This window comes from Aplidium turbinatum, chromosome 2, assembly GCF_918807975.1.
Source record: "Aplidium turbinatum chromosome 2, kaAplTurb1.1, whole genome shotgun sequence".
In the NCBI taxonomy this organism is placed as follows: Eukaryota; Metazoa; Chordata; class Ascidiacea; order Aplousobranchia; family Polyclinidae; genus Aplidium; species Aplidium turbinatum.
In genome coordinates, this window is record NC_137473.1 from 55,125,724 (window position 1) to 55,149,775 (window position 24,052).

Consider the following 24,052-nt stretch of genomic DNA (forward strand, 5'->3'; position numbering starts at 1 on the left):
TTATTCAAAGGCTGTAGTCACCTTAGAGATAGAAGAGCAGACCTCATCTAACTTTTTCACTCTTCTATAAAAAGTTTTCATGATTCCAAAAAGTGTGTTTTCTGCTTATTTTTGTCTCTGTTGTGACCCTGAGCGTGTTGTCGCTTCTGCCTTTCTAGACCTCTTGGTATGTTTGGCACATATTGTTTTTTCCTGTGATGGTCAGAAATAAAAACATAATGAACTGAACTGTGACTTGTAATCCTTGTAAGTTGTAACATGCTTGTAATCGTCTTGGTTACCGCCTGTGTTACGTCATAACTTGTCTCATATGGTTTTAACTATGGTGACCTACCTACTGTGATGTCACACTACAATTGTTTTCTTTTGTAACGTTTTGCTTTTATCTGTGTTGTTTTTTCGGTGAAGTAGTGATGTCAGCAGAAGGTTGTGTTACAGTTTTTACTGATGTTTCGAAATAAACTTTGATTTTAAGAAGTAGCTGTTTGCACACTGGTTGCCAGGGTTAGGGCAGGATAAGGTTAGTTCAGGATTCTGTTTTTCGCTGAAGATTTTTTGTTTAGCAGCTTTAAAATTTTTCTCATGGCAGAATTATCTGGCAACACTAGTATTGTAAAAACAGCCACAGCCCTGATTTTATTGGTCTACTTTCATAGGAAAATATTTTTCTATATCAAATCTTTGTAGTATACAATAGATAATTTATAACCAGTGTTCTTCAGTGCTAGATCTGTAGGCTAGTTTTAGGTGGCTGCTTTGAATTTAATTCCAGGCTGCACTTGCTGCTCTAATTTGCAAGGAACGTGGAGACAGAAAAACTGACAAGGATTTCTTAGTCCTCTGAGAAGTCGCCACAATGAGCGCGGTTGTCACAAAGCAACCTCGTCGAATACATCCAACAGTAAGACTTGTAGCCTAGACGATTAACATAGGCTTCCTACGAATCAGGAGGATGGGTTCCCTCATTGGACACTGCGGGCCGAGGGTTTATCCTTTTACAACCTGGGTGCCCTGTGAGTTGCGGTCCCTGGTTGTTGCCATTCTCTTCACAAGCGTAAACTTCCGGGACTCACCCTAAAGAGGTTGGCAACATGAGTTCTTATGAATGAGAGCTAAATACGTGAAGTCATTTTAAACTAGTAGTTTCAAGCAGCCCCATAAAATAGCTCATTTAAGGTAGGACAGTAGCAATATCAAATTTTAAAACACCATTTAAACTTCCGATTGTCATTCCGTTTCGACTCTGTATTTGATACCTTGGTGTCTTTAGTTGATGTCAAGATTATCTTGAATTTGTTGGTGTTGGTGCCAAATTGACATGTGTGCTAATTCATTCATTAGGCTTACATGCTTCTGCATTTTCACCAAAAACGTATTGAGAATGCAGTACAAGCCAATTGTTATAAGTATTATAGGACGATGAAGACTCAACAGAATGGGTTCCAGAATCAACTACAGTTCTTCCACCAGAATACCCTCCAGGGCTGGAGTACCTTACAGACATAGATCAATTGTTTATCCACCAAAAAGTTGAAATGTTTGGAGGTACACCATTTAGGGCATTTTTTGTGTACAATATACAACTGTGAAGGATATTTTTACAAATATGACGACGATCTATGTGAATTTAGGATTGTGATGTTAGGAGATTTGGAATCGAGGGGATAATTATCCTCCAAAATCCCAAACCTCCCTGTCGTTTGAGGATATGTCTTATATGCAGCAGATAAGCTACCGTCCGAGATGCAAAAAGCGTTGCAAACAGCACAATGTCACTACTAGCGGCCGTTTGATAAATAAGCTTGGTAGTTTATAGCTCATAACGTCAAGAAGCTGTTTGTGAGTGTTGACAAGTCGTCAAAAAACGTGATAAAGTCATATGTGGCGCCCGAGAGCTCTGACGTAACGCACGTCATATGGAATTCTAGCACTTTCGTTTCCAATCAACAAATACCGCATACGTTCGGAATGCAGTCCTGTAATGAATCTTTGTACCGTGCCTGAATCATAGTACCACTGTATTTCATCGATAAGTGGATCCACCGTTATATAATGTTAAATGATCGCATGTAGAATTGGCAATGCCTGTAGATTGCGCCTTTCCAATTAAGCTAGAGTGCTTTTTAAGTAACGGCAACCATGATCCTTCACTTTACTATACTATACTGTTCGAGACGATTCGAGGTTTATTCAACTCAGACTCACTGTTATTTCTGTTTGTAATCAAAGTTGAAGTTCTTTTAGTTCGGTGTTCTCATTTCGCTACACTGTTTGGATTTCTGTTCTTCTGAAACTGGCAGTCAAGTTAATAAACAAAGGAGTCTTGAAGAATTCAATCTTGTAGTCAAGTGTTAGCTGTCAAGCCAGTTAAGAAATAGACAGTGAAGAAGACCATCGTGTCCTGGTCCTTCCTTGCCAGTCCTGATCTCGGTTCTGCCCAGGAATGTCGCCGTCAGCACGGACGGCTGCATATGAGCGCGCGTATTAACTACCGCGTCCGCTACATCATACAATTTTACTGAAGCTAAATACTTCAATGCAATTCACACTAAAGCTGAGAAAGTCTCTCTTTATTTGCACCATTAGCATACTGTAAACGGTAGGCCACTTCCTTTCAAACAATGTTCTTTACTCTTTGAAGTCACGATGGAATTTGCAGAGGGCTTCGTCAATGATTCAAAGCCTCAACAATTATATGAAACTGCCAGGATTGCTGCATCTGGCGAGAGCCCTGGTTCGATGGGGCACGGTTCGACACCGCTCAATAGCATGTGGCTGAGTCTTTGGCAAGACGCTTAAAAGCGTGCTGTCGATTGCGGAGTGGCACCCCTTTGACGACAGCCCTTGATTTCTCTCATGATTAGGACAGTACGCTGCTTTGGAAAGAAAGACCTACGGCCCTTCCATGACCTGCTGGATTGTACTGCCAGGATTATGTTTCCAAAGAAGCTTTCTCAGTCCGCAAATAAATATTTGTTCAATCACTCTATCAATTTGTAATAGATTTTTGTTTTCAGAAAACCAAACCAAGAACAAGTACTCTATCAAAAACTCACTTGGCCAACAGTGCTTCTATGCATATGAAGGTGAGCCATCTTATGAAAAGAAAGCACGGTTTAAACCAGGGCTTCCCAAACTGAGGGTCGCAACCCCGCAAGGGGTCGCGTAACGAACTTTAGAAGTCGCAGAAAGTGTACCGATTTTTCACAAAGTTCTCTATATCGGTGGTGTTCAAATGGTGGATCTCGATCCGGTTCCGGATCTTTTCAACTTGTTGTGTGGATCTTCCAATGTCAACGGACAAGATGGGATCCTAGCAGTGGATGACAATGAAGCATTTTGGTTTGGTGTGCTTCAGCATTCTGCATTCAAAGACTTGTCAATTTTTCTCTCGCCCCTCACATGTTTATTGTCATGTTTATGAGTTCAGTTATAGAGCTAATCTCTCATCCACTGTCTGCTGATATTGATGGCACTTGGAAAACCCAACTTTCCACTGAATATACTTTGCTGGTGTCTAAAATGCAGGTTGAAATGTGTACTCTTAAAGGAGATGAGATTTATATCGCAGATCCAAATGTGTTTTGGTTATCACTTGTAACCTTGGAAAGGTACCCATCAGTTATAATCAGGCTGGCTATAAAAGGGTCCTTACTTGCTTCGCTTCTACGTACCTTTGTAAGTCATTGTTTTCATCAATGAATTTTGTAAAAAAACAAGCATAGAACAAGACTCACAATTGCTCATCTCTATGAGCTTTTGAGGATATCAGTAAGTTACCGAAAGATCTGATTTGATGCTATTGTGAGACCTAAACCAACCAGGGCCGGATTTGGCCTAAGTGCTGCCCTAGGCAGATGAGAAAAGTGCCGCCCCCAAAAAAATTTTTCGATGGTGATTTTCAATTTTTCGATACAACACAGGCACTTGTTCTCACATGTCCTCAATGCCGCCATTTTTATAAAACTTCATGAAACTAAAGTTCTTTCGTATACTAGTCTTACTTTTTGGCTTGTTTACATACTTTAAGCATCAAGGCAAGTAGGCTACACAAAATAGCCTGCAAATTTTCCATCAACGTAACATTGATTGTTACGTTGAATCAACGTAACATTGACTAAAAACATTTTTTCTAGGCTCCTTTAAATTTACTAACAGTGAAATAAACCGAACAAAGATTAATAAAAATTGCACAGACAAAGCCTAGTCCTCCATACTAAGCGAGACAGATAACTAAAAGAAGCGCTAAGCAGCACATATTGTTGAAAACCAATCAAGCGTAAAGTACTTTAGGGGCGATGACTTGCCATACATAACTTGCCGCACTGTTTATAAATGTGTGTGATGTATTAACATATTTTTTAATTGCTATATATCTGAATATATCTGTTGTGAATTATTATATTCACGTACAGTATTATCAATGTAATATATTCCATAATATTCGTATATTTTGCCGCCCCCAATAATTTGTCGCCCTAGGCAACTGCCTACTCTGCCTACTGGTAAATCCGGCCCTGAAACCAACTCATCATTTTTCTCACTGAAACAATATTGCAGCTGTAGCACACTTCACTTTTGACTTTTACAAAGTTATTAATATGTTGCAGGGTGCATTTACAAAAATAAAGCATCATAAAAATTTAAGCACATCCAATATGTTTACCATTCGTATTTAGTGGATCATCATGTTGTCAGATTTGGCTGTAGTAGATCCCCAGACAGCAAAATCCGTCGTTTTTACATTGGTTCAACGTCTGCAGACGTTGAATCAATGTAAAAATGCCGGGCTTTGCTGTCTGGGTCATGGCAGAAATCATTTGAACACCCCTGCTTTATATCAACACTTCTGTGCAAGTTGTTAACTTTGAGAGTCGCACACTCAATACTGCTATTTTTAGAAATTGATGTGGTAAAACGAAATCAGAATTTAAAGCCTTTTTGTTGCAATGTGAAGTAAGATAGCTTTCAAAAGTTAAAGCTTTAAAAGGCTATTAGTGTTGAAAATTGGAGTCGTGATTTTTCTAACGAAAAAAAAATCAGACTGAGTCCATCATTTTCGTAATGACATCTGGTTTCAAGTTACCGTAAGCTATTTATCAAATTTGCTTGAAAAACTGAACGAACTTAACTTGTCTCTTCCAAGCAGAAAACGTCAATGTTTTTACATTGAATTTTAAATTTGAAGCGTTCATCAAAAATACGGACAAAAATTCAAACATCTGCTTGAAAATAAACACCAGGTTGAAAATGGTCCATTTGAAATGTTCTCATTTACTGAAGAGTGTTTGGCTAACAATGATGTAAAATCAAATGTTATCAGACCTCTGGTTATTAACCATTTGTAAAATCTGTTGAAACAGTTTCAGAAGTATTTTCTACCAAACTACATTGGATCCAAAACCTAATATATTTACAACGCAAAAACAAAGTACCGAGCACCTCCCTCAGGAAGAACTTAACTGATCTATCTTCTGATTTGAAGTTTAAATCTTCTGGAGACTTATGAATTTTGTGCAAAAAAGCTTCACTTTTTTGGCTTTGCGTTAAAGCGGAATACCTGTGCAATTCCCTGATTCAGCAGTATAGGGCTACCACACTCCTGCCGTTTGTATGGACGTATTTGCGTTGACAATTTTCAGCCACGAAAACTGAAGCAAATGCTAAGCACTAGTTGGGAAAATCGAGCCAGTATGGAAGTTGTATGAAAGATTTCTTCTGTTCCAGCTTCGAAAACTCCACGCTGAAAATTATATTTTATACCATGCCTAACTGTTACGCTGTACTAGCAAGAACAAACTTTTTTTGAGGGGGGGGGGGGCAAATAAGTAATTTTGCATAGGCTATGTGAGTGAGCCCAGCAATAAGTTACCGAAAGCAGAGCACCCTCAGAGGGGTCTGGGGGGCCTCCCCAATAACATTTTGAAAAAAATACTTGAAAATTGCGCAATCTGAGAGTACTTTTTTAGCTTAAATCAATAGTAAAGCTTTGTCAAATGATGCTGTGACAGAGGGTGAAATGTTTATTTAAATTATTTTGGACAAAAAATTAATTTTTTTCACCCTAACGACGACCCTGGCTGTATCCAAGGTCAAATTTTGGAGGCGATTGACTAACTCATCTCAGTGTAGGCTGCGTAGCCTATAGCTTATAAAGTGTTGATGTTTATCCACAATAAAGAATAAACGCAATAACTTTCTTTTAGACTCAGAATTGTGCATGAGGATTTGTTGCGGTGCCAGTCGGGAGTTTTCTTTGCATATTCTTGATAAAACTGAAGAGGTTGGTCTGGTTTTGTGAACCGCAGTGTGTTTAAAACAAATTTCAACGTTCTTAGAAATTTGATTGTGCATGATGAGCCCTGTTGGTGGTTTCGATTTGCGTTTATTTTAAAATAGTAACCGATTGTTTTATTTCGTTTTCGAAATCAGCATTCGTAGAGAGCCTTAATATGTTTGCCACAAGTGTTCTGAGTGTGCTACTTGTTAAGTTAGAGACTGCTGTTGAAACCTTTAAATCTCAATATAAAATTGTATATTTCTACAACTGGCAGATATTGATAGACGACCTAAGCCATGCAATGACCCTGGTTGGAACTTTCCACACCAGTGTGCGAGTTTAAACTTTAAGCTTTATTGTAGGAAGTGATCCGACTGACTCATCCTTTCAAGTGTTGCTCAGGATGCTGCTGGTGCGCCCTTTATGACGATTTTGCGTACAGGATAGATATGGAGGCACCCCCTGGTGGACCCCTCGGCCAGATAAGACAAGCGTAGGCCTGCTAACGAATAATTATTCCATCAACTTGAAAATTATTTTCTTTTTAACTTCTGTCTCAGTGTAATTCTTCTTTATGTCAAATTATTTTGAAAGTTATTGGTTGCTTCTTTGCAAAATCAGTTAGCCTACTTCACTGGCAAAGTATTGGAAATACACAGTTAATTTTCTCTTATTCCTAATGTTGTAGGTTAATATACAGTACAAGCATTCACCTGACAAAAAAACTAATCTCAATTTCATCAAATACTCCATTTTGTCTTCATATAAAGCCTTGTTTGGAAGAGTCTATCATTTAAGAGAACCATTTTTGAATCTTCGACCAGAGAAATTCTTTAATGAACTTTCCTATCAATAATTTCATGCACTTGTCAAAGCTTTGAACCGCTAGCCTAAACTCAATTCCTCGCTCACGATGCTTGGGCTGTTGATTGTCGGTTGTTCTATACCCCCTTGCTATGCCCAAGGAACAAAGACGACATTTCAACATCAGCCACGTCACAGGGATCGACGAGCGGTCATCGCTACAAATTGTGCTCATTGCCTTGTTCCTTTATGACGCCACATTAGTTCTACGACAATCTGTTGGTTTTGTAACTATAATTCATCAGCTTACATCACTGTTGCAACATATTACATTGGTTTTGATCAGGGATATCTAAAGAAAGAGATACGAAGGTTCGCAGCGATTGCCTTATTCTCGTGACGCTACAAGGGCGGTAGTTGGTACCGCGTTAAACATGCGGTTCTTTTTAAATTGCAGAAAGTTTTGTAGTGCAGCTGGTACAGTTAACTACAGAAGACAGTTAGAAAATGTCATGTAGAGCATATTTAAAGAATGTTTGTTTGAAAAGACAGTTGAACAGTTACCAGTAAGCTGTTTTTCTTAACAAAGCCTTTGCAGTAGGCTAGATGTTAAGTGAGTATACTGGTAGTTGAATTAACGAGTAATCATGAGCATGCAGTGAATAGGCATGATGCTAATAGCGCAATGCAGGTTATCATAACAAAATTTATTAAACTACTATCGGTGCCAACTGTCATATTCCAATAAACAGAGATTATTTACGATAAGCAGAAGCCCTTCTATTGTCAGACGTATTAAAAGTCTTCTTATCCCCTTTTATACATATCCTTAGTTTTGATAAAGCAAAATGAATTTTAAAGCTGTCGAATATTTCAGGCAATCTTGTTGTGAGCCACGTTTCAATGTATTGGATGCGAACGGAAAAAGAATCTTTAAAATTATTGGCCCCCGATGTCTGTGTGGCATAGTCTCGTTTGAAATCTATGCAACTTTTGACGGCAACGGCCCTTATGAAGATCTTACTGGGATGATTGTGAAACAGTTTGGAGGGCTTGAGAAGCAATACTTCACCGATGCAACCAACTTGTGCATTACTTGTAAGTTTCAAGCCGTTTATACAAAAAACGTTGTTTCGTCACGTTCAAGTTTAAACCGATGGTATCCCTGACAGCAAAATGACGGATCTTGCTGTCTGGATTGTCAAATTTGTTGGCAAATGGAGCAAGAATGAGATGTAGAGTTAAAGGTTATTGGTTCAACACCTCCCGAAAGCAAGCAGATGTGTCTTGGAAAGGCTTTTGATGACATACTTGAGGTGCAGACAAACGTTCGGCTTCATTTTATTCCCATTTCCTTAATACAAATCTTTAGTTGGCTTTTGGTTTTGAATCTTTATCCTCGAACTGACAAAGCCTTGATAGGTTGTTCCTGGGAGTTTTGCATACTTGTAGAGGCTCTTGACGCAGGGCCGGTTACTGAGATTGGCAGAGTGAAGTTTCGGATTGTTGAAGTGTTGTTGCCGGGGAATTATTCCATTCACTAGGTGCCGCTGAATGCAGGGCCGGATTTAGCTGATGGTGGGGGGGCCGGGGCACTTGTAAATCGGGAGGCCCCCGTGCTAAATAAAATTTTGCGCCTATGGCGCGAAAAACCACCTCTGCGTCTACAGTAGCATCAATCCAGCACTGCACAGCATTTTGCAGAAACTTCAAAGGCTGAAAAGAAGAAAAAATAACAAAACATCACATTTTTTCCACGTAGGGGGGTCCTTCAAAAGTCGGGGGGCCCGGGGCACCTGTACCTTCTGTTTGAGCTTCTCTCTGATGTTTTTGACGCTACTAAAATTTATCGCCAATCATCGGTGCCTTTTGGTTTAAAAAAAAACTTCCGTTTCAGTTTCCAAAGATCTTGACGTCAAATTGAAAGCAATGCTGCTCGGAGCAACGTTTCTTATTGTGAGTGGAATTCCTTTCTTTCTCAATTTCCAGTGGGAAAGTCGCCTGTGATTTGACTCACATTTGTGTATTTTTGTCTTTGGTAAATGTGAGATCGTTTTCACCAAAAAGAGCCATGAAATATAGCCTACTTTATCCTCTAACGGCAGATGAATTCCTGAGTTAAGGTTGCTGTCATCTGTTGGTTTAATTTCTTCTAGTGTGCATAATTGGCTACTTTTATTAACAGCAAGATGGAGTATATGAGCCAACAGACTCCGAGTCCTAAATTTTTTGCGTTGCTAACAACTTCTGGCAACCCAATCATTTGTAGTGGTGGCTTTGCGCTAAAAATATCTTTCCAAAGAGTGGCCTGGTTGCAGGGGTGGTCATCACCGAGGCAGTGACCTAGTTAACCACCCCTGATTGAACATGTCAGTGTTTTGAAGTTGTGATTTGTACGTTCGGCCACTCACTTTCAGACATTCCTTTGTACGTTTCATATTAGCACCGAGCCAGCTTCTTTTGGAACAAACACTGTATTGATCTTTTATTTTTTTGATTCACCTGTTAGTTGTTTTAATTGACTGGATTAATTTTTTTAGGACATGATGTATTTTGAAGACCAAAATCAGAGATGAAAGCCAACTTCATGAAACTATACATCAACTTCAAAATGGGATTATTTGTTTGGACAGCAATGTAACATTATCGTGTTCCTTTGTAAAGTATGGTATCGACATTCGACAGACCGCTGGTGTTCGCTGGGAGTTCAAGCAGATATGGACAAAATACTGTAACAAAACCTTTAATCCCTGGCGCAATCGCAATCTTGATGACATCACAATCTTGATGACATCACAATCTTGATGACATCACAATAAGCATGGAACGTTCTTAATGCGCAATAAGTGTTTATTTATTTTAAAGTGGCTCAGTCTTTGGATTCGTTGGATGGAAATTCAAAAAAAGTGCTGATTATCGTAAAAATAGCAGCTACATGGTACCCAAAAACTTCTCTAGAAACGACATTTCTGCCACCGAGTAGCCGTTAGAGGCAGGAACGTGACCATTCTTCTTTTGGTAATGTTGCTGTGAAAATTTGTAGACCGTCCTGTTTATACATTGCAATCGCAAAACCATCACAATTGCATCAGCGAATGGACGTTGCCTCTCTCCTTCGACATCGTCTGGTTGAGTCACTTGCTGCAGGCTACTACCACTATTCATAGCTGATTGCAGTCTGCAACATTATTATGTGATTACAAGAGTAATGAAATACTTCACCTTTGCCTAAAGCCTTTTTGATAAATAATTCGACGAACACGTTTAGGAGCAAAAAAGGTGGAACGCCTGGTTCAACCTGATCAATATTTTGAGCTTTTTGTGTTTTTGATCAGATGGATAATAAAGTTGGTTTGTTACATCACAAACACATCAAGCTAAGTAGCAGCAAAGGATTTACAAGTTTATTTAACACCACTCTTTGTGTTAAACGTTGGTTGTTACTTGCTCCGTTTGTTTCGCAAATACAAACTAACCGCATCAACTGAATGTGCAATTAACCAATTACAAGCAGTCCGACTTTCTTGCGATTCGTTTATACAGAGACAAACTACACAAAAGAACAAATTTTAGTAATAAATTTATAACTTTGCCGCAAATGAAATCTTTAAAACATAACAAAGATCAATGTCAAAACCATGTTGGTTGACATTCACTACAACATTTTTGGCGGTTAGCTCAGTCGCCGTTAATAACATAAAGCAGCAAATTAAAAGCAATTACAAGAACAATCTTTACATAACAATCACGCAGAACAACGTTACACTGATGTTGTATCCAGTTTTATTGCTGTTGGACATTGCTTATGCTCATACTAGCCGTAGGTGATGTGGATTATGAGTTGAACCAAGTGTGGCATGGTGCCCTTCGTGCGCATAAACTTTCGCTCATCTCAGCTTAGATTTCAAAGCGGAAAGATCTATTGCCACGATGTGTTAACGACAATCATATCGCTCCTTCTCGAATGCGAACTGCATCGATGGGCTTGCGGCGTAACAAAGGCAACGCCGAACACACCTTTTTTACAACGAAAAAAAAGAACAACGTACACATGTTGACAAAAATCAAATCGAGGACCACCCAATGATTGAAACGTTTCATGCAGATTAGTCCGAACCAGGCAAATAAAATAGTTTTGCAATGAGCCATCCAACATCATAGCGTGTACAAGAGACTTTACACTTGCAGAAAAGCTTTCATTGCATCATTAACTCGCAATAGTCTACCACAAGCATATTTACAACGATTTCCTGAAGGCGGACTTCATAAGTGTAAATAGGCTTACAATAGACTTTGACATAAAAGATCAAATAGTCTCACTGTTAAACCTAATGGGTTATTTTTCAATAGAGTGAATTTATATCTGATTAGGTACCCCAAATTTAAATAAAGAGTTGTGATCGTAATCTATGAACAGTTTAAACTAGACATGACGTCACAATAATGTTTTGGCTGTTCATTTTGAAGTTGAATATGAAACCTAGATGTGTGTATTGGCGGGCCAGATTTTGTTTGTATCTTGAACTCCACGAAAACTCAAAACCGATAAAAATATAACAGTTGGGACTAAAAGCCCATGTGGCAACATCTCAAATAAATTAATGCGTAGCCTATACAAGCTAAGAAATAATTCAAGTATCAAATGATGCTCTGGTTATGTTGAAACTACCAAACTACATTAAAGATTATGAGTTGTTAACAGTCATCATTAAGGTAATAAAAATCTTCTCAATAAGAGTTTAGAAATCTTTTATGTTTTGTAAAAATATCTTTTATATTCATCAAACCATTCCTTGAACAAAAAAATCACAACACTGTATGTGCAATCACACGAGCAGCAATTCAGAACAAGAACTTCTTCAAATTACGTCCTTGGGTGAAGTTTTGTGCCTCTCCTTTGTTTATTGTTCTCTACAGAGCTTGATCATGAGGCTTGTGGACGGTAGTTGATAATGAAGTTAATTAATTGTTGAAGGGGGGAGGTAACCCCTTTGAGACGCTTCCCAATTTCCATATGAGGAAGAGTTGATTCATCTAAAATGCACAAGGTTTCAGATTTATCTCAATAGATTCTTTTCTTACCAATTTAATTAGTTTCTTAAGTAGTAGTGGTTATTAACCCTTCCTGATCCCAAAGACTCCTTTTCCTAAAAATATGGTTTGATATCTCTCGCTTGTACAAGATACAAAAGAATGGTTTATTCATTGTCGCTCTACAACTGCTAAGGTCTATTTGCGGCAGTTTCTTTCTCAAATTTACATCGTATTTACGATGTTACCTTATTTTCACCCGACTTTCCTCACTTCAGAACGCAAAACAGAACACAGTCGACACCGTTTTTAAAGTATCTTCAATGCTAAATTCTTCAAAATTTGATTTTCGTAGCTACCTTCTTAGCGCTCAGAATAAAGCAGTGAGCGTAGAGTGCAACAAGCTTTCACACAGACTATAGGCTACACACACACGGCCAGTCCAGATGTGCGCTTGATGCAGACGTAAGATGAAACGACGACAAAATGGAGGATGGCGTCTCCACATGCCCAACCAGGTAGGCCTCTAGGACAACTTTTTATATTTCAATAGACTTCATGTCTGGTTTCACCACTGAGACAGAAAATGGAGCAAACTTTTTTGCGAATGTAGTTTTGTTGTTTTATTCAAAGAAGGGAGATTTGTTATTAATTTCATTCATTCATGTTTGTTTTTTTTTACTTCAGGCCGTCAAAGCGAAAAAACAATATCACTTGCCATAATACAGCAAGGGGTGAAAAGAGGTAGAAGCGACAAAACGCAAACGTTAAAGCGTGCTCGAGAGAGAAATGATGTACTATATACAAAAATTTTGGCACTGTTGCGACACCTTGAGAAATTATATTTGATTGTTTTTGATTGGAAGACTTCAAAAAATAAAACAATGCACCTGTTGTGATTGACAGTACTTTGTCGACCGTTTGTCCTTTGTCGATAGTCATGTTTTGCCTAAGATTTGTGTTGAAATGCATTTTTCGTAGATGAGCACATTTATAAGAAGTAAATTTTTGTAGCAGCTTCAGATGAAAGGATTGGTGTATGGGAAGATCTAGTTAGTTGAGCCAAAAATCGATTTTTCTGCAATAAAAATTTAACGACAAACTTTACCAAAAATCCGAATTCATCATGATAAATTTCAGTCTTATGCGGTTCTTGTGAACATGTTTGTGTTTGCGACTGACCCCAATTTATATCATTTATCGGCATTTTAAAATTGAAATTTAACCGGCTTAAATGATACCCTAAATTTCACGGTTGAGCCACCCGTTCTTCACTGTTGATCCACCATTATTTCACTTCCAAAAGATATCCCAAAACAGAGCTCAATCTGCATCAAACACAATAAACTCTTCTCTTGAACATCTTGCAAATAAACAATCAAAAAAAGTTTAAACTGTGTATTGTGTCTAGTGTCTTAAAATGAAAGAACAGTGAAAACTGAACGAACAGAAATTTATATTTCTGAAAACACTGAGAATCATTGAATAGGAAACTTTGCACGAAGGTGCTTTTACCTTTCTGAAACGATTTCACGAGGTTTGTGAAGAAAACGAACATTAGCAACCAGTGGTGTTGCTATCGAGAAAAATATAAGGGGGGAGTGCTGAAAAAATTACCCTCAAACTGGCGCATTACAGAAAAAACTACTCTTATGGAAGTTTAAGGGGGGCAGTGGACCGCCCCCGGCTAGGACACCAGTTCTACGCATCAATTACAGTGCGGTACAACAAAATTAGGGCAGTACGTAAGGCTCATCGGCTCATAAACTACATTCCTTATGATAAAGGCATGGCTCAACCGTAAACACTGCAAGTGGCTCAACTGTAAACATCGTCGCCATTTTCAAACTTCATGAAAAATTGCCAAGAACCAACTGGCTAATCAAGCAACGAGAACTACTAAAACAAAGAGTAAGCTACCCTCACCTATCCCAGTATTTCCATTAAGACAACGATGAAACATCGTAGGAAAAAATAACACATTTCTTATTTTTCTCAAAACTACTTTTACCTACCATTTTACATGTAACTGCTTCACAACTTTTCTGCTTGTAGAAAATCCCTAAAACTACATGTGTTGATGGACTTCAAGTTTTTCCATATTTTCGTTATGAAACGGTTGACTAATCATGCGCGACGTTGCGATAAAACTGGCTGGATTAACCGTTACCCGGCTCAAGTAACCAAACCTTCCCTAGGCCGAAAGTTAAATTGGAAATTTGTTTTGTAAAACTTGCCCTGCTGTGCGTGCTAGGTCAATGTAATGTGGTAATGTGATGGAACAAGTGGACATTTTTTCAAAGTAAAACTCGTTTTCGAGTATGAGAGAGGCGCGTGACTTAGTGCACCTTAGATTTGTCACCGATTGACACCAATTAGCCGAGTTGATGTCAAAAATGTTATTATCTGGCATGGGATAAATTTACTTTTATATATCCCGAGACTTGGTGCTCAGTGTCAGCTGACAAACTTTTCTGCGAGTTTAGTTTTGTTGTTTTAGTCAAAGTAGGGGTTATTTGTTTGTTTGTTTTGGGTTTGTAAGTTTCAATAAAATAAACAATGTAACTGTTGTGATTGACAGTGTTTAGACATTTTTGTTTGAGCCATCCGGTATGGAACGGAAGAACACATCGCATTTCCTGTGCACGACCATAGACTTGTTTCCTGAAGTCGTTTTCACCAAAACACTTAATTGCATTAACATGGCTTGATTTCTGAATGCATAAATTTCGAGGTAGTAAACAGTTGGAACTTTTTGTAATTTTTTTTGTCCAATTTAATCTTGTAATCTAGCCTACATTCACAACATTTTCTAACCAAAAATTCAACTAAATTAAATCGATATGGCAGAAATCCAGCAGGACGTAGAAACGCTGGAACACACGACTTTTCATTCACTCCCAAGTTTAGTACTGTACAGTCAACCCTCGATTTAACGGACAAATGCGGACCAGCAGCAGTCCGTTGCTGGAAAAAGTCCGTTAATGGAAAATACCGTAGGCTACTCCCACTACTGTACAGTGTACAGTCAAGTACTCTGCTATAGCGTAGACCATCTGTCACCGCTTAATAAACCAAATACTGTACAGTACAACACAGTAGCAGTTTAAAGACACATGAAATGCGTTCCTTGTTTGTATTTTGTATAGCGACTACAGTACACAGGTACATTTACAGTACACAACTTAAATGTAGATTAATCTGAGTCAGAGATGATCATCAACTCATCATGTCCATCCTCCTGAACATCAACCTCAGGGATGGCGGGACGGTGACTGCAGCATGGGGCATCATTGTTCAGAGTTTCAGGGGCAGGTGGGATGCGTAAGAGAGATGGAGACGACACAGATGGGTTGGCTGGAGCACCATGTTGAACAGGGCGACTAGGGGCAAAGAAGCTGTTGATTTTTGTCTGGCGACCCCCCCATATGCTGTTCTTTGATGATATGCTCCATGATCATCCTGAGCTTCCCATATTGGTGCGCCATCTCAGCTAGTTGGCTGTGGGCGGGAGTAATCAATGAGGGCATCGATATAACTCCGTAGAGTTGACAACTTAACCTTGGGGACTTCAATCGCCTCTTCCTCGTCACTGCTTTCCTCTTCTCCACCATCCACCACAGATGCCACTATGTCGGCCTCAGACATGAACTGATACCCTGGGTCCAGATCTAATTCGTCCAGCCAGTCTGTTATATCATCGATGGAGGTGGATACCTCCCCACCACGCTGCAACATTTGGAGAAAATCTCCTGTCTCTATTCCTTCAAAGTTGGCCTCTGAATCTTTGTCCTCTAAGATTTTCTTCCATGAATTTGCGAGGACAGACACCTTAATGTCTTGCCACGCTGCTGCAAAGTTATAAATGGCTGAACAAATATTGTAATTTTTTATGTTGCTTAAGGTCCGATGGCCCCTGGTGTCGACCTCAGCATCTGTTTTGTCCTCTACAATGACCAGGACCTCATCCAAGTAACGTCGGGTGTAGCGCCTCTTCAAGGCGCTAATAACCCCCTGGTCCATTGACTGTATAACCGATGTTGTATTAGGGGGCAGATAAAGGACCCTTATCTTGCCGTCAGCGCTTACAAGCTTCTTTTCACTAGGCTGCGCTGGGGCATTGTCGAGTATTAGAATCGCTCGTACATCATCAGGAGAAATCTTCAGCACTTCTTCTTGATATTTCCGAGTCGCAGGCACAAAATGCGAGAAAAACCAATCAGTGAATATTGCAGAGTTAAACCAAGCTTTCTTAGAGTTGTAGTAAACTACTGGCAGGTCACGCTCGACGTTTAATCCCTTAAATGCCCGTGGTTTCTTCGATTTGCCCACCACGGCTAGCTTCAGTCGGTGAGTACCGGTGGCATTGGACCCGACCAGGACCGACAGCTTTTCCTTGCTTGTCTTCTTCCCTTTGGTCTTCTCCTCACCCTGACGGACTTGAGAATTCTTCGGGAGAGAACGCCAAAAAATTCCCGTCTCGTCTGCGTTATATTCTTGAGATAGGGTGAGGCCTGCGTCACTAATCAGCTTTGTTAGTTTTTCGCGAAAGGGGGCCACACTTGCCGTATCTGCATCACCAGCCTCGCCATGCAGAACCTCGTTAAATAATCCGTGGCGATTCCGAAATCGCCAAAGCCACCCATCACTGCCCTTAAAATCGGTTAAGCCAAGACTGGTAGCAAGTTTAGCAGCAGCTGCGATTAACTCTGTCCCACGCACATTCACTCCACTGGACCGTTGTTGAACGTACCACTTCATAACTGCTGCGTCCAAAGATTGTTCCTTACCCATCTTCATATGTTTTCTGTTGCTCACTTTACCACCCTTGGAAGACGCCGCATCAACACAATAAGACGTAGCGTATTTCAACAGCTTGTCCTTGCTCTTCTTAATGTCTGAGACTGTTTGTTTTTTGACACCATACTGATCGCAAACACTCGCAACGCTGGCCCCTTTTTTAAGCTTTTTGATCAGTTCTAGTTTCTGCATCACCGACAAGTTCACACGTTTACGTTTTTCATTTGGCTTAGACATAATGCACCGTACTAAACACAGGCAGGTTCTAACTGATTCTAAGGTGCACCGAATGAAGGCTCTTGCTAATTCAATTCAATTCAATTTATTTTTCTTTGTCAGAATACAAAAGAAATGATATTGTGAAAAAAAAATACAGTAATAAAACCAACAAAAGGAATATAGAGTACAGTACAGAGTACGCTGACAGAGTACGCTGATAGATCACAATACGTATTGTAACGTTGTGAGAGACAGCTTTCTAATCTGGTGAATTCCAAAACAATAAAAACCGTTCTTTTGGTACATTCTTTTACTCATAGATCTGCGCATATTGAGTCCGTTAAATCCGAAGTCCGTTAAATCGAGGGTTGACTGTATTTGAATCACCTTTGACGAAGTGAATAATTTTTTTTGTACCGTGAAAACGTCATGCCAAGATACAACTGTGTATTTTCATGGCTGCCTGAAAGTACGGCCTGATTTGTTACATTTTGCAGATTTTGACTACGGCTATTGCTACTATCTGAATGCAATTTTATAAGATTTTTTTACTTTTTGCTGACTTGTAATGATATCAAAGATTTTTTTGTTGTCTTGGAGAAGCAGTAGGCTACAACATGAGAAAAAGCAAGTTAAAAAACGTTCAATCAGACTTTTAGCAAACGGCTAACAGTCTGACTAAAACTTTCTGAATCAAACTAGCCTATGTTTATTTTCGAAAGCCAGATGAAGTGAAACCTCAATTTATCATCTGGAGAAGACAGTAAAAAAGACGTTAAAACATTGATTTTGGAAAATTTCATTCAGACATTTCTCAAATGCTGGCAAAATATGGAAAAGTCTGCAGAATGTCACTAATCAGGCCGTATCTCTGGAGTGCCATGTTGCTTTTAATGGCTTTTAAACAAACGTCCTTTCACCGTCGTACGGACGGCTCTTACGTTCTGAATCGCCACAATATAAGATTCTAACAAGCTAATGATTGATTATAATCTTACAAACAGTGGCAACATTGTCTTACAATTTATACTACAGAAATTTGCATTCTGCTCCTCACCTTGGCATTTCCTTCTTCTGCATGTTTCTGTTTCATTCTGTCCGCTTCCTCTCATCTCGTTGTCACAGTACTCTCCCAAACAGACGCGATGCTTCATGTGACTTCCTTCTCCGCAAGTCACGGAACAAGGGCTTCGGACCCATTGGCTCCAACCTTCCGCAAAAGAAAAGTTAGATGGCGTTTAATACAAATATAGAGAGTTTGCACATTTTTCATTGTTTTAGGACAATTTTCCATCCGAATTGATAATAATAAATATTTACAGATACACAATCATTTAACTTTGAACGTGAAAAATATAAAAACATGTTGAAAACGAACACTAGATGGGTGTTCCCAGCTAGAAATTTCACGTGTATTACACGTAGATTCTACGTACCTTGGGTCGTGTATTATACGTTAATTTTCACGTATAATCCACGCATATGTGTAGACACTATTTCACGTGCATTACACGTATATTTGGTGGTGGATTTTACGTGTTTTACACCCGCATTACACCTAATTTCCTCGTATCTGACACGTAGATTCTACGTACCTTGGGTCGTGTATTATACGTTAATTTTCACGTATAATACACGCATATGTGTAGACACTATTTCACGTGCATTACACGTATATTTGGTGGTGGATTTTACGTGTTTTACGCCCGCATTACACCTAATTTCCTCGTATCTGACAACACTAATACACGTGTTTTCCACGTATATTTGGTGGTGGATTTTACGTGTTTTACACCAGCATTACACCTAATTTCCTCGTATCTGACACGTAGATTCTACGTACCTTGGGTCGTGTATTATACGTTAATTTTCACGTATAATACACGCATATGTGTAGACACTATTTCACGTGTATTACACGTATATCTGGTGGTGGATTTTACGTGTTTTACATCCGCATTACACCTAATTTCCTCGTATCTGACACGTAGATTCTAAGTTTCTTAGGTCGTGTATTATACGTTAATTTTCACGTATAATACACGTATAAGTGTCGACACTATTTCACGTGTATTACACGTATATTTGGTGGTGGATTTTACGTGTTTTTACACCCACATTCTACCTAATTTCCGCGTACCGTATCTGAAATCAACAATTTAACACATTTGTATTTATTTAACACATTTGTATAACACATATTGTTATAAGAGGCTACTGTCCAATTGTGACCCTTCTAGCACTCATCCGGAGAGTTAACGCTTGTTTTGAACTTTATTTGGAATTAGAGAAGAAAAAGAGCAATAGCAGTGGTGGGAATCGAACCCGCGTCAATGAAAGCCAACCAGCTGACAAAACCCCTAAGCCAACCAGCTGACAAAAAACCCATCACTTAATTTGCTTTCTATCATCTTCTTTTCGCCATTTTTACGTCACTTAAACCGGAGCTTATGATTGGTTGGCGGTTTCATTCTAGTCATTTTTAGTGGCAGAATTTCGACTTGTTAAAGTGGCTACCGTACCAAACCTTAGTAAGTAATTGTTTAATATTAGTAAGCGAGACCACTTAAATTTACACTAAGAACTATCGTTAAAAGATCACATTATTTGCGACTAAAAAATGTCATGAAGTTTCCTTTTTACATAACGTAATAAAAACGTGTAAAGACACCTACAAAAACACATAATCTAACTTATATCCTAAAAAATGCGGAGGAGCGTGGTTGACACCAATCCACTTGAGTGGAGAATTCTTTCTGTTTATACCGTCCTTGGGAGGTAGTTTTACCTAACACAGATTAAAAATTGCCCAAATGAACGAAAGAACTTCAACACGTTTAATATACGTGGAAAACACGTGTTACTTTTCAACAGATGGAAACGTGCAATACACGTGGAAACAACATATAATCAAAATATAAAAAATTCCGATAAAACATCCTTCTGCTCGGGTAAACATTTTTTCTCTTTTGTATGCCCTCTTCTGGGTGTGATTTTACCTTATATACCTTAAAAATTAGTCAAATAATCATAGGATTTTGAACACGTGTAATATACGTGGAAAACACGTGCTATTTTTGCAAGAGTTATATTCAAAAAATAATCCCTGATAAAACTTCTAGAATCATATTTACACACTAGTCATACTAAATGATAGCTAAAATATGTCTCTAAAAAAATGTTTTTTAAACTAGTGAATTTGTGTTGGTGTACACAAACTCCTTAATAACACCTGAATTCTACCTAAGATACCATACTACCTAAAATCAACCAAAAATCAACGTGTAATATACGTAGCTTTCTAGCTGGGTTGCGGCACAATAGGCTTCTTTAACCTACAATGATGTCATACACAGAAAAGAGATATTATTGTTCACAGTATTACCGGACTTCGTTCAGAAATGGCTCGTAACATGAGGGCCTCTGCTGCATGTCAATGAGGTGCGATGATGAAGACTGCAAATTACACCATCTTTGAAGGCTTCACCGCTTCATCTATATCCATTCAATAGAATAACTAGTCTTTCTCTACTTTGATGGCTTGACAAGAAAATACTTTCTACCATTCTGCTGATCACAAACTTTATGCTTAATACCAACAACAATGTCCATAAAATCAACATCCACCGTCTATCAGCCTCATCAGACTTTAATCCCATAGAATGACAAGGCGGACCCTGTCCATCTTTACACGAGTTTTATCACCTCTGTTCCAACAATCTCTTCACCTCCACACGAGGTCTGAGTTACTTTGAATCCCTTTAAATGAGATAAAGGAAAGTCTCGGATAAATAGGCACCGTTTTAATAAGCCAGTCACTGCCTCTTGTGAACTCAAATGAACAAACGACACAACCATCTTTAGATGCAACGTCTTACAACTTTCTCTCTCAAAGGCGTAATGATTTCTGAACAAAGTTGAGAAGAATGACTCTCTGGCACTATGTGAAAGTTTGCTGTTCAAATGCAAGAAAAATCTTGTGTAATGTTGTGTTCTGGTCGTGTTACCCTTTTAGGTAGCAAATCTCAAAGATCAGAATTGCAGCATATTTTCACAAGCATACAGAAACTACTACGTCTTATTGCAATTTTTCTACGTAACGTAAATGCACAAACGCTGTGCATCTTAGGAACGTTATTCACGCAAGGTTTTAAAAAAGTTTTCTTTCTCTAAGGATGAATAGTACTCAACTTTATATCACAAACCTGTACAATTTTGAGAACGGCAAGATTTTGTTTGGACAACTTTAATTCCCATTGATGCTGCCAGTCCGGGTCCTGTCGAAAGCCGGAACCTTTTTTGTGTTCCAGTGCCGCACGTAACCGAGCAGTTGGACCAATTCCTCCACGAGTCCCAATTGTCTGTCATAAACAAAGCGTTTTCATTAACCAACTTCATGCGGGTGCGATATTATAATAGACAATTATTATTTATTGCCTGTCGAGGTTACTTATTTGGAAGACTCTAAATAACACCACGCAAAGTTTGTTGATTCTGCAAGTGAAAAGAAAGATTTGTGATCTTACCGGCTGTACAAGTGCATATTGGACAAGGACACTTCCTTCTAGGTACTTGTGAAAACTGAGCAGCCCTTGCTTGCATTGTATATTACGATACAAACACGTTATCAGTATAAAAAATGCAGCTTGACCGTGGTCAACGCGTTCCCCTTCCTCATTTTCATTACAAACTTGGTTGGTTTTGAATCTTTATTCTCGCACCGACAAAGCCTTGATAGGTTATTTCTAGTATAGGTTCGCACACTCGTAGAGGCTTTTTACGCAGGCCCAGTTACGGGGATTGGCCAAGTGAAGTTCTCTGATTGTTGTTGAAGAGGTGTTTCAGGAGAATCTTTCCATTCACTAGATGCCATTGAATGGAAAGCAGTTCTGAAATGCGTTGTGTATGCGCACACCTCGAGAGCCGAACCAGCGCCGCGTGATTTTGAGTCAGGTGCGTAACCACTGAGCTGACGGGGCAGACTTCTGTCAAGGTTACGAGCTGTCGGCTTTTATGGATTGTTGGCGTATTGGCGATTATGGATTGTTGGCGTTGGAAGTATTGGCGATGCCTCAACCGCTTAAGAACTGGTATTGGCAGGTGTAAAACCTTGATGAGACACTGGGGGTATTCCATGGGGAGCACAAGTTGCAAATGCGGACATGAGCAAACGATCCAACATCTACTCAAATGCCTTGACCTAAAAGCAAGGTGCTCTGCACAGGATTTGGCCAAGTTCAACGATAGAGCAAGAGCCTGCGTGATGCTCTGGGCTACGGCCGTGTGACACGATGAAGAAGAAGAATAGATTGTTGCCAAACTGTTGTTATTCTATGTGGTGTGTAACAACAGTTTGCTATACTATGTGATCATATGTGGTGGGCGTGGCAGTTGTTCTATCGGCGCCGTGCAAACATACACACTGTACAGACAGATCGTTGAACCATAACTTCTTGCATCTCATTGTTTTGCTTGAAGTTTGTTCATTCAACTCAACGAACAAAACAAGAACAAAACCTTGATGACATCATCAGGAGGCGATTGATTTATCTCAAAATGCATTTTTCATTTTAACTGGACCAACTTGCCAGCAGCCCTCATGAGTACTTTTGTAAACTAAGTTCAAATCTAGACCTAATGATGTTAAAATTGTTACCAATTTTTTTTCAGACGATTAGTTTATCTCAAAGTGCATTTTTCATTTTACATCCGATTTTAATAACTTGGATATTGCAATAACAAGCATTTGCGCTATATCCACATTGTCAACTATCCTCTTGGGCGCTGAACATCACGATAGTGAGAAAATAATTTATTCAGTCTTAACGTTCAGTAAAATGGAATTATGAATTCACTTACATTGTGTCAAGGTTGGTTGTACAAAGAATCCAGCCAGAAGCAGTAACAGTCCTCCTTGCATTTTCATTTCTATAAATCTTGATTTCAGCAAAAAAACTTAACTGTAAAAACATTTTTGTTTAGTAAAGTGATGGTGAAATTACAGCATGAGCATTACATAAAATACAGGTAGCCTATTATAGATGGCTGGAGCATTTGAAATGCGTGGAAAGCAGGCTTGCACAAAAAATGATGCATAATAATCATTTTAAAATGCTGTAAAAATTATTCCTGTTTTTGCGAATTTGATCAGTACCTCAAGTGACCAAAATCTGCAATATATCATTTTGATTGTTACGCTTCTGCTTGCTTTCAAATGTTACGATGACTAACTGGAGATTCAACTCACCGGCCAACTTGTCAGTAGCTCTCATGAGTAATTTCATAAACTAGGTTCGAACCAAGACCTAATGATGCTAAAATAGTTACGAAATACTTTTCAAAATGCTGGGATCAAAAGTCGAGGTAATATTGCTAAGGCGCTTCATGACTACGATACCAAATTGAAAATAGGCAATGACGATTGTTAAAATCGTTAGGTACTGCAAAACTACAATAGTTTTTCGTTAAAGGATGAGGATAATGAAAGCGGATAAGTTTGACTCGGTCACTACCATGGTACGAAATTATTAAAGAAACTATTGCGGAAAGATGCAAAGCTGCAAAAAAGCTATGATACGATTTCTTAATACCAATCGAAGTTACATTGTTGGAACTGTTCAAGTTTTGTAACTAAGCTGGTTGCTCTAGCAACTGTTCTGTTCATGCATATTTTACCCCTTGCGTACTTTTCTGACATGAGACTGCTACATCAATTGGGTATTGAAGGTATGGTGGAAGGTAAGAGGTGCAGGAGAAGAAGAAGAATTTGGGGAGATGATGTAAAACAGTAGGCTGACTTGTGAAGCATCGGAGAAGCGAAAAGAGCAGAAAAAGTACGGTCACACTGAGCAGGTTTCCTGTAAATTTTGAACTGCTGGTCTTTTATGACATCACATTTAATTTTTTTTTAAATGCCTT

The 24,052-nt window shown here is 38.9% G+C and overlaps 2 protein-coding genes across 4 annotated transcripts; one reads left to right on the plus strand and one right to left on the minus strand.

Moving 5' to 3' along the window:
• The first annotated feature begins 729 nt into the window (after positions 1-729).
• On the plus strand, positions 730-10,560 carry LOC145764681 (phospholipid scramblase 1-like). Of its 3 annotated transcripts, XM_082576330.1 has the most exons (9): positions 730-901; positions 1,416-1,545; positions 1,845-1,853; positions 3,018-3,086; positions 6,207-6,283; positions 6,643-6,773; positions 7,962-8,182; positions 8,982-9,040; positions 9,625-10,560. In XM_082576330.1, the coding sequence occupies exons 1-9, from the start codon at positions 857-859 to the stop codon at positions 9,658-9,660; spliced, it is 777 nt and encodes a 258-aa protein (XP_082432456.1). In that variant the 5' UTR covers positions 730-856; the 3' UTR covers positions 9,661-10,560. The 3 variants fall into 3 exon arrangements, with proteins under 3 accessions (XP_082432456.1, XP_082432455.1, XP_082432457.1); XM_082576329.1 differs by lacking the exon at positions 1,845-1,853 and having other exon boundaries at positions 9,625-10,557; XM_082576331.1 differs by lacking the exons at positions 1,845-1,853; positions 3,018-3,086 and having other exon boundaries at positions 9,625-10,559.
• A 1-nt stretch (position 10,561) lies between these two features.
• Positions 10,562-23,084, minus strand: LOC145764683 (properdin-like). The gene is made up of 4 exons (XM_082576332.1): positions 22,994-23,084; positions 21,340-21,495; positions 18,192-18,344; positions 10,562-12,118 (listed from the first exon to the last, which is right to left on the minus strand). Exons 1-4 carry the CDS (start codon positions 23,058-23,060, stop codon positions 12,009-12,011), a joined length of 486 nt encoding a protein of 161 aa, XP_082432458.1. The 5' UTR covers positions 23,061-23,084; the 3' UTR covers positions 10,562-12,008.
• Between the last annotated feature and the right edge of the window lie 968 nt (positions 23,085-24,052).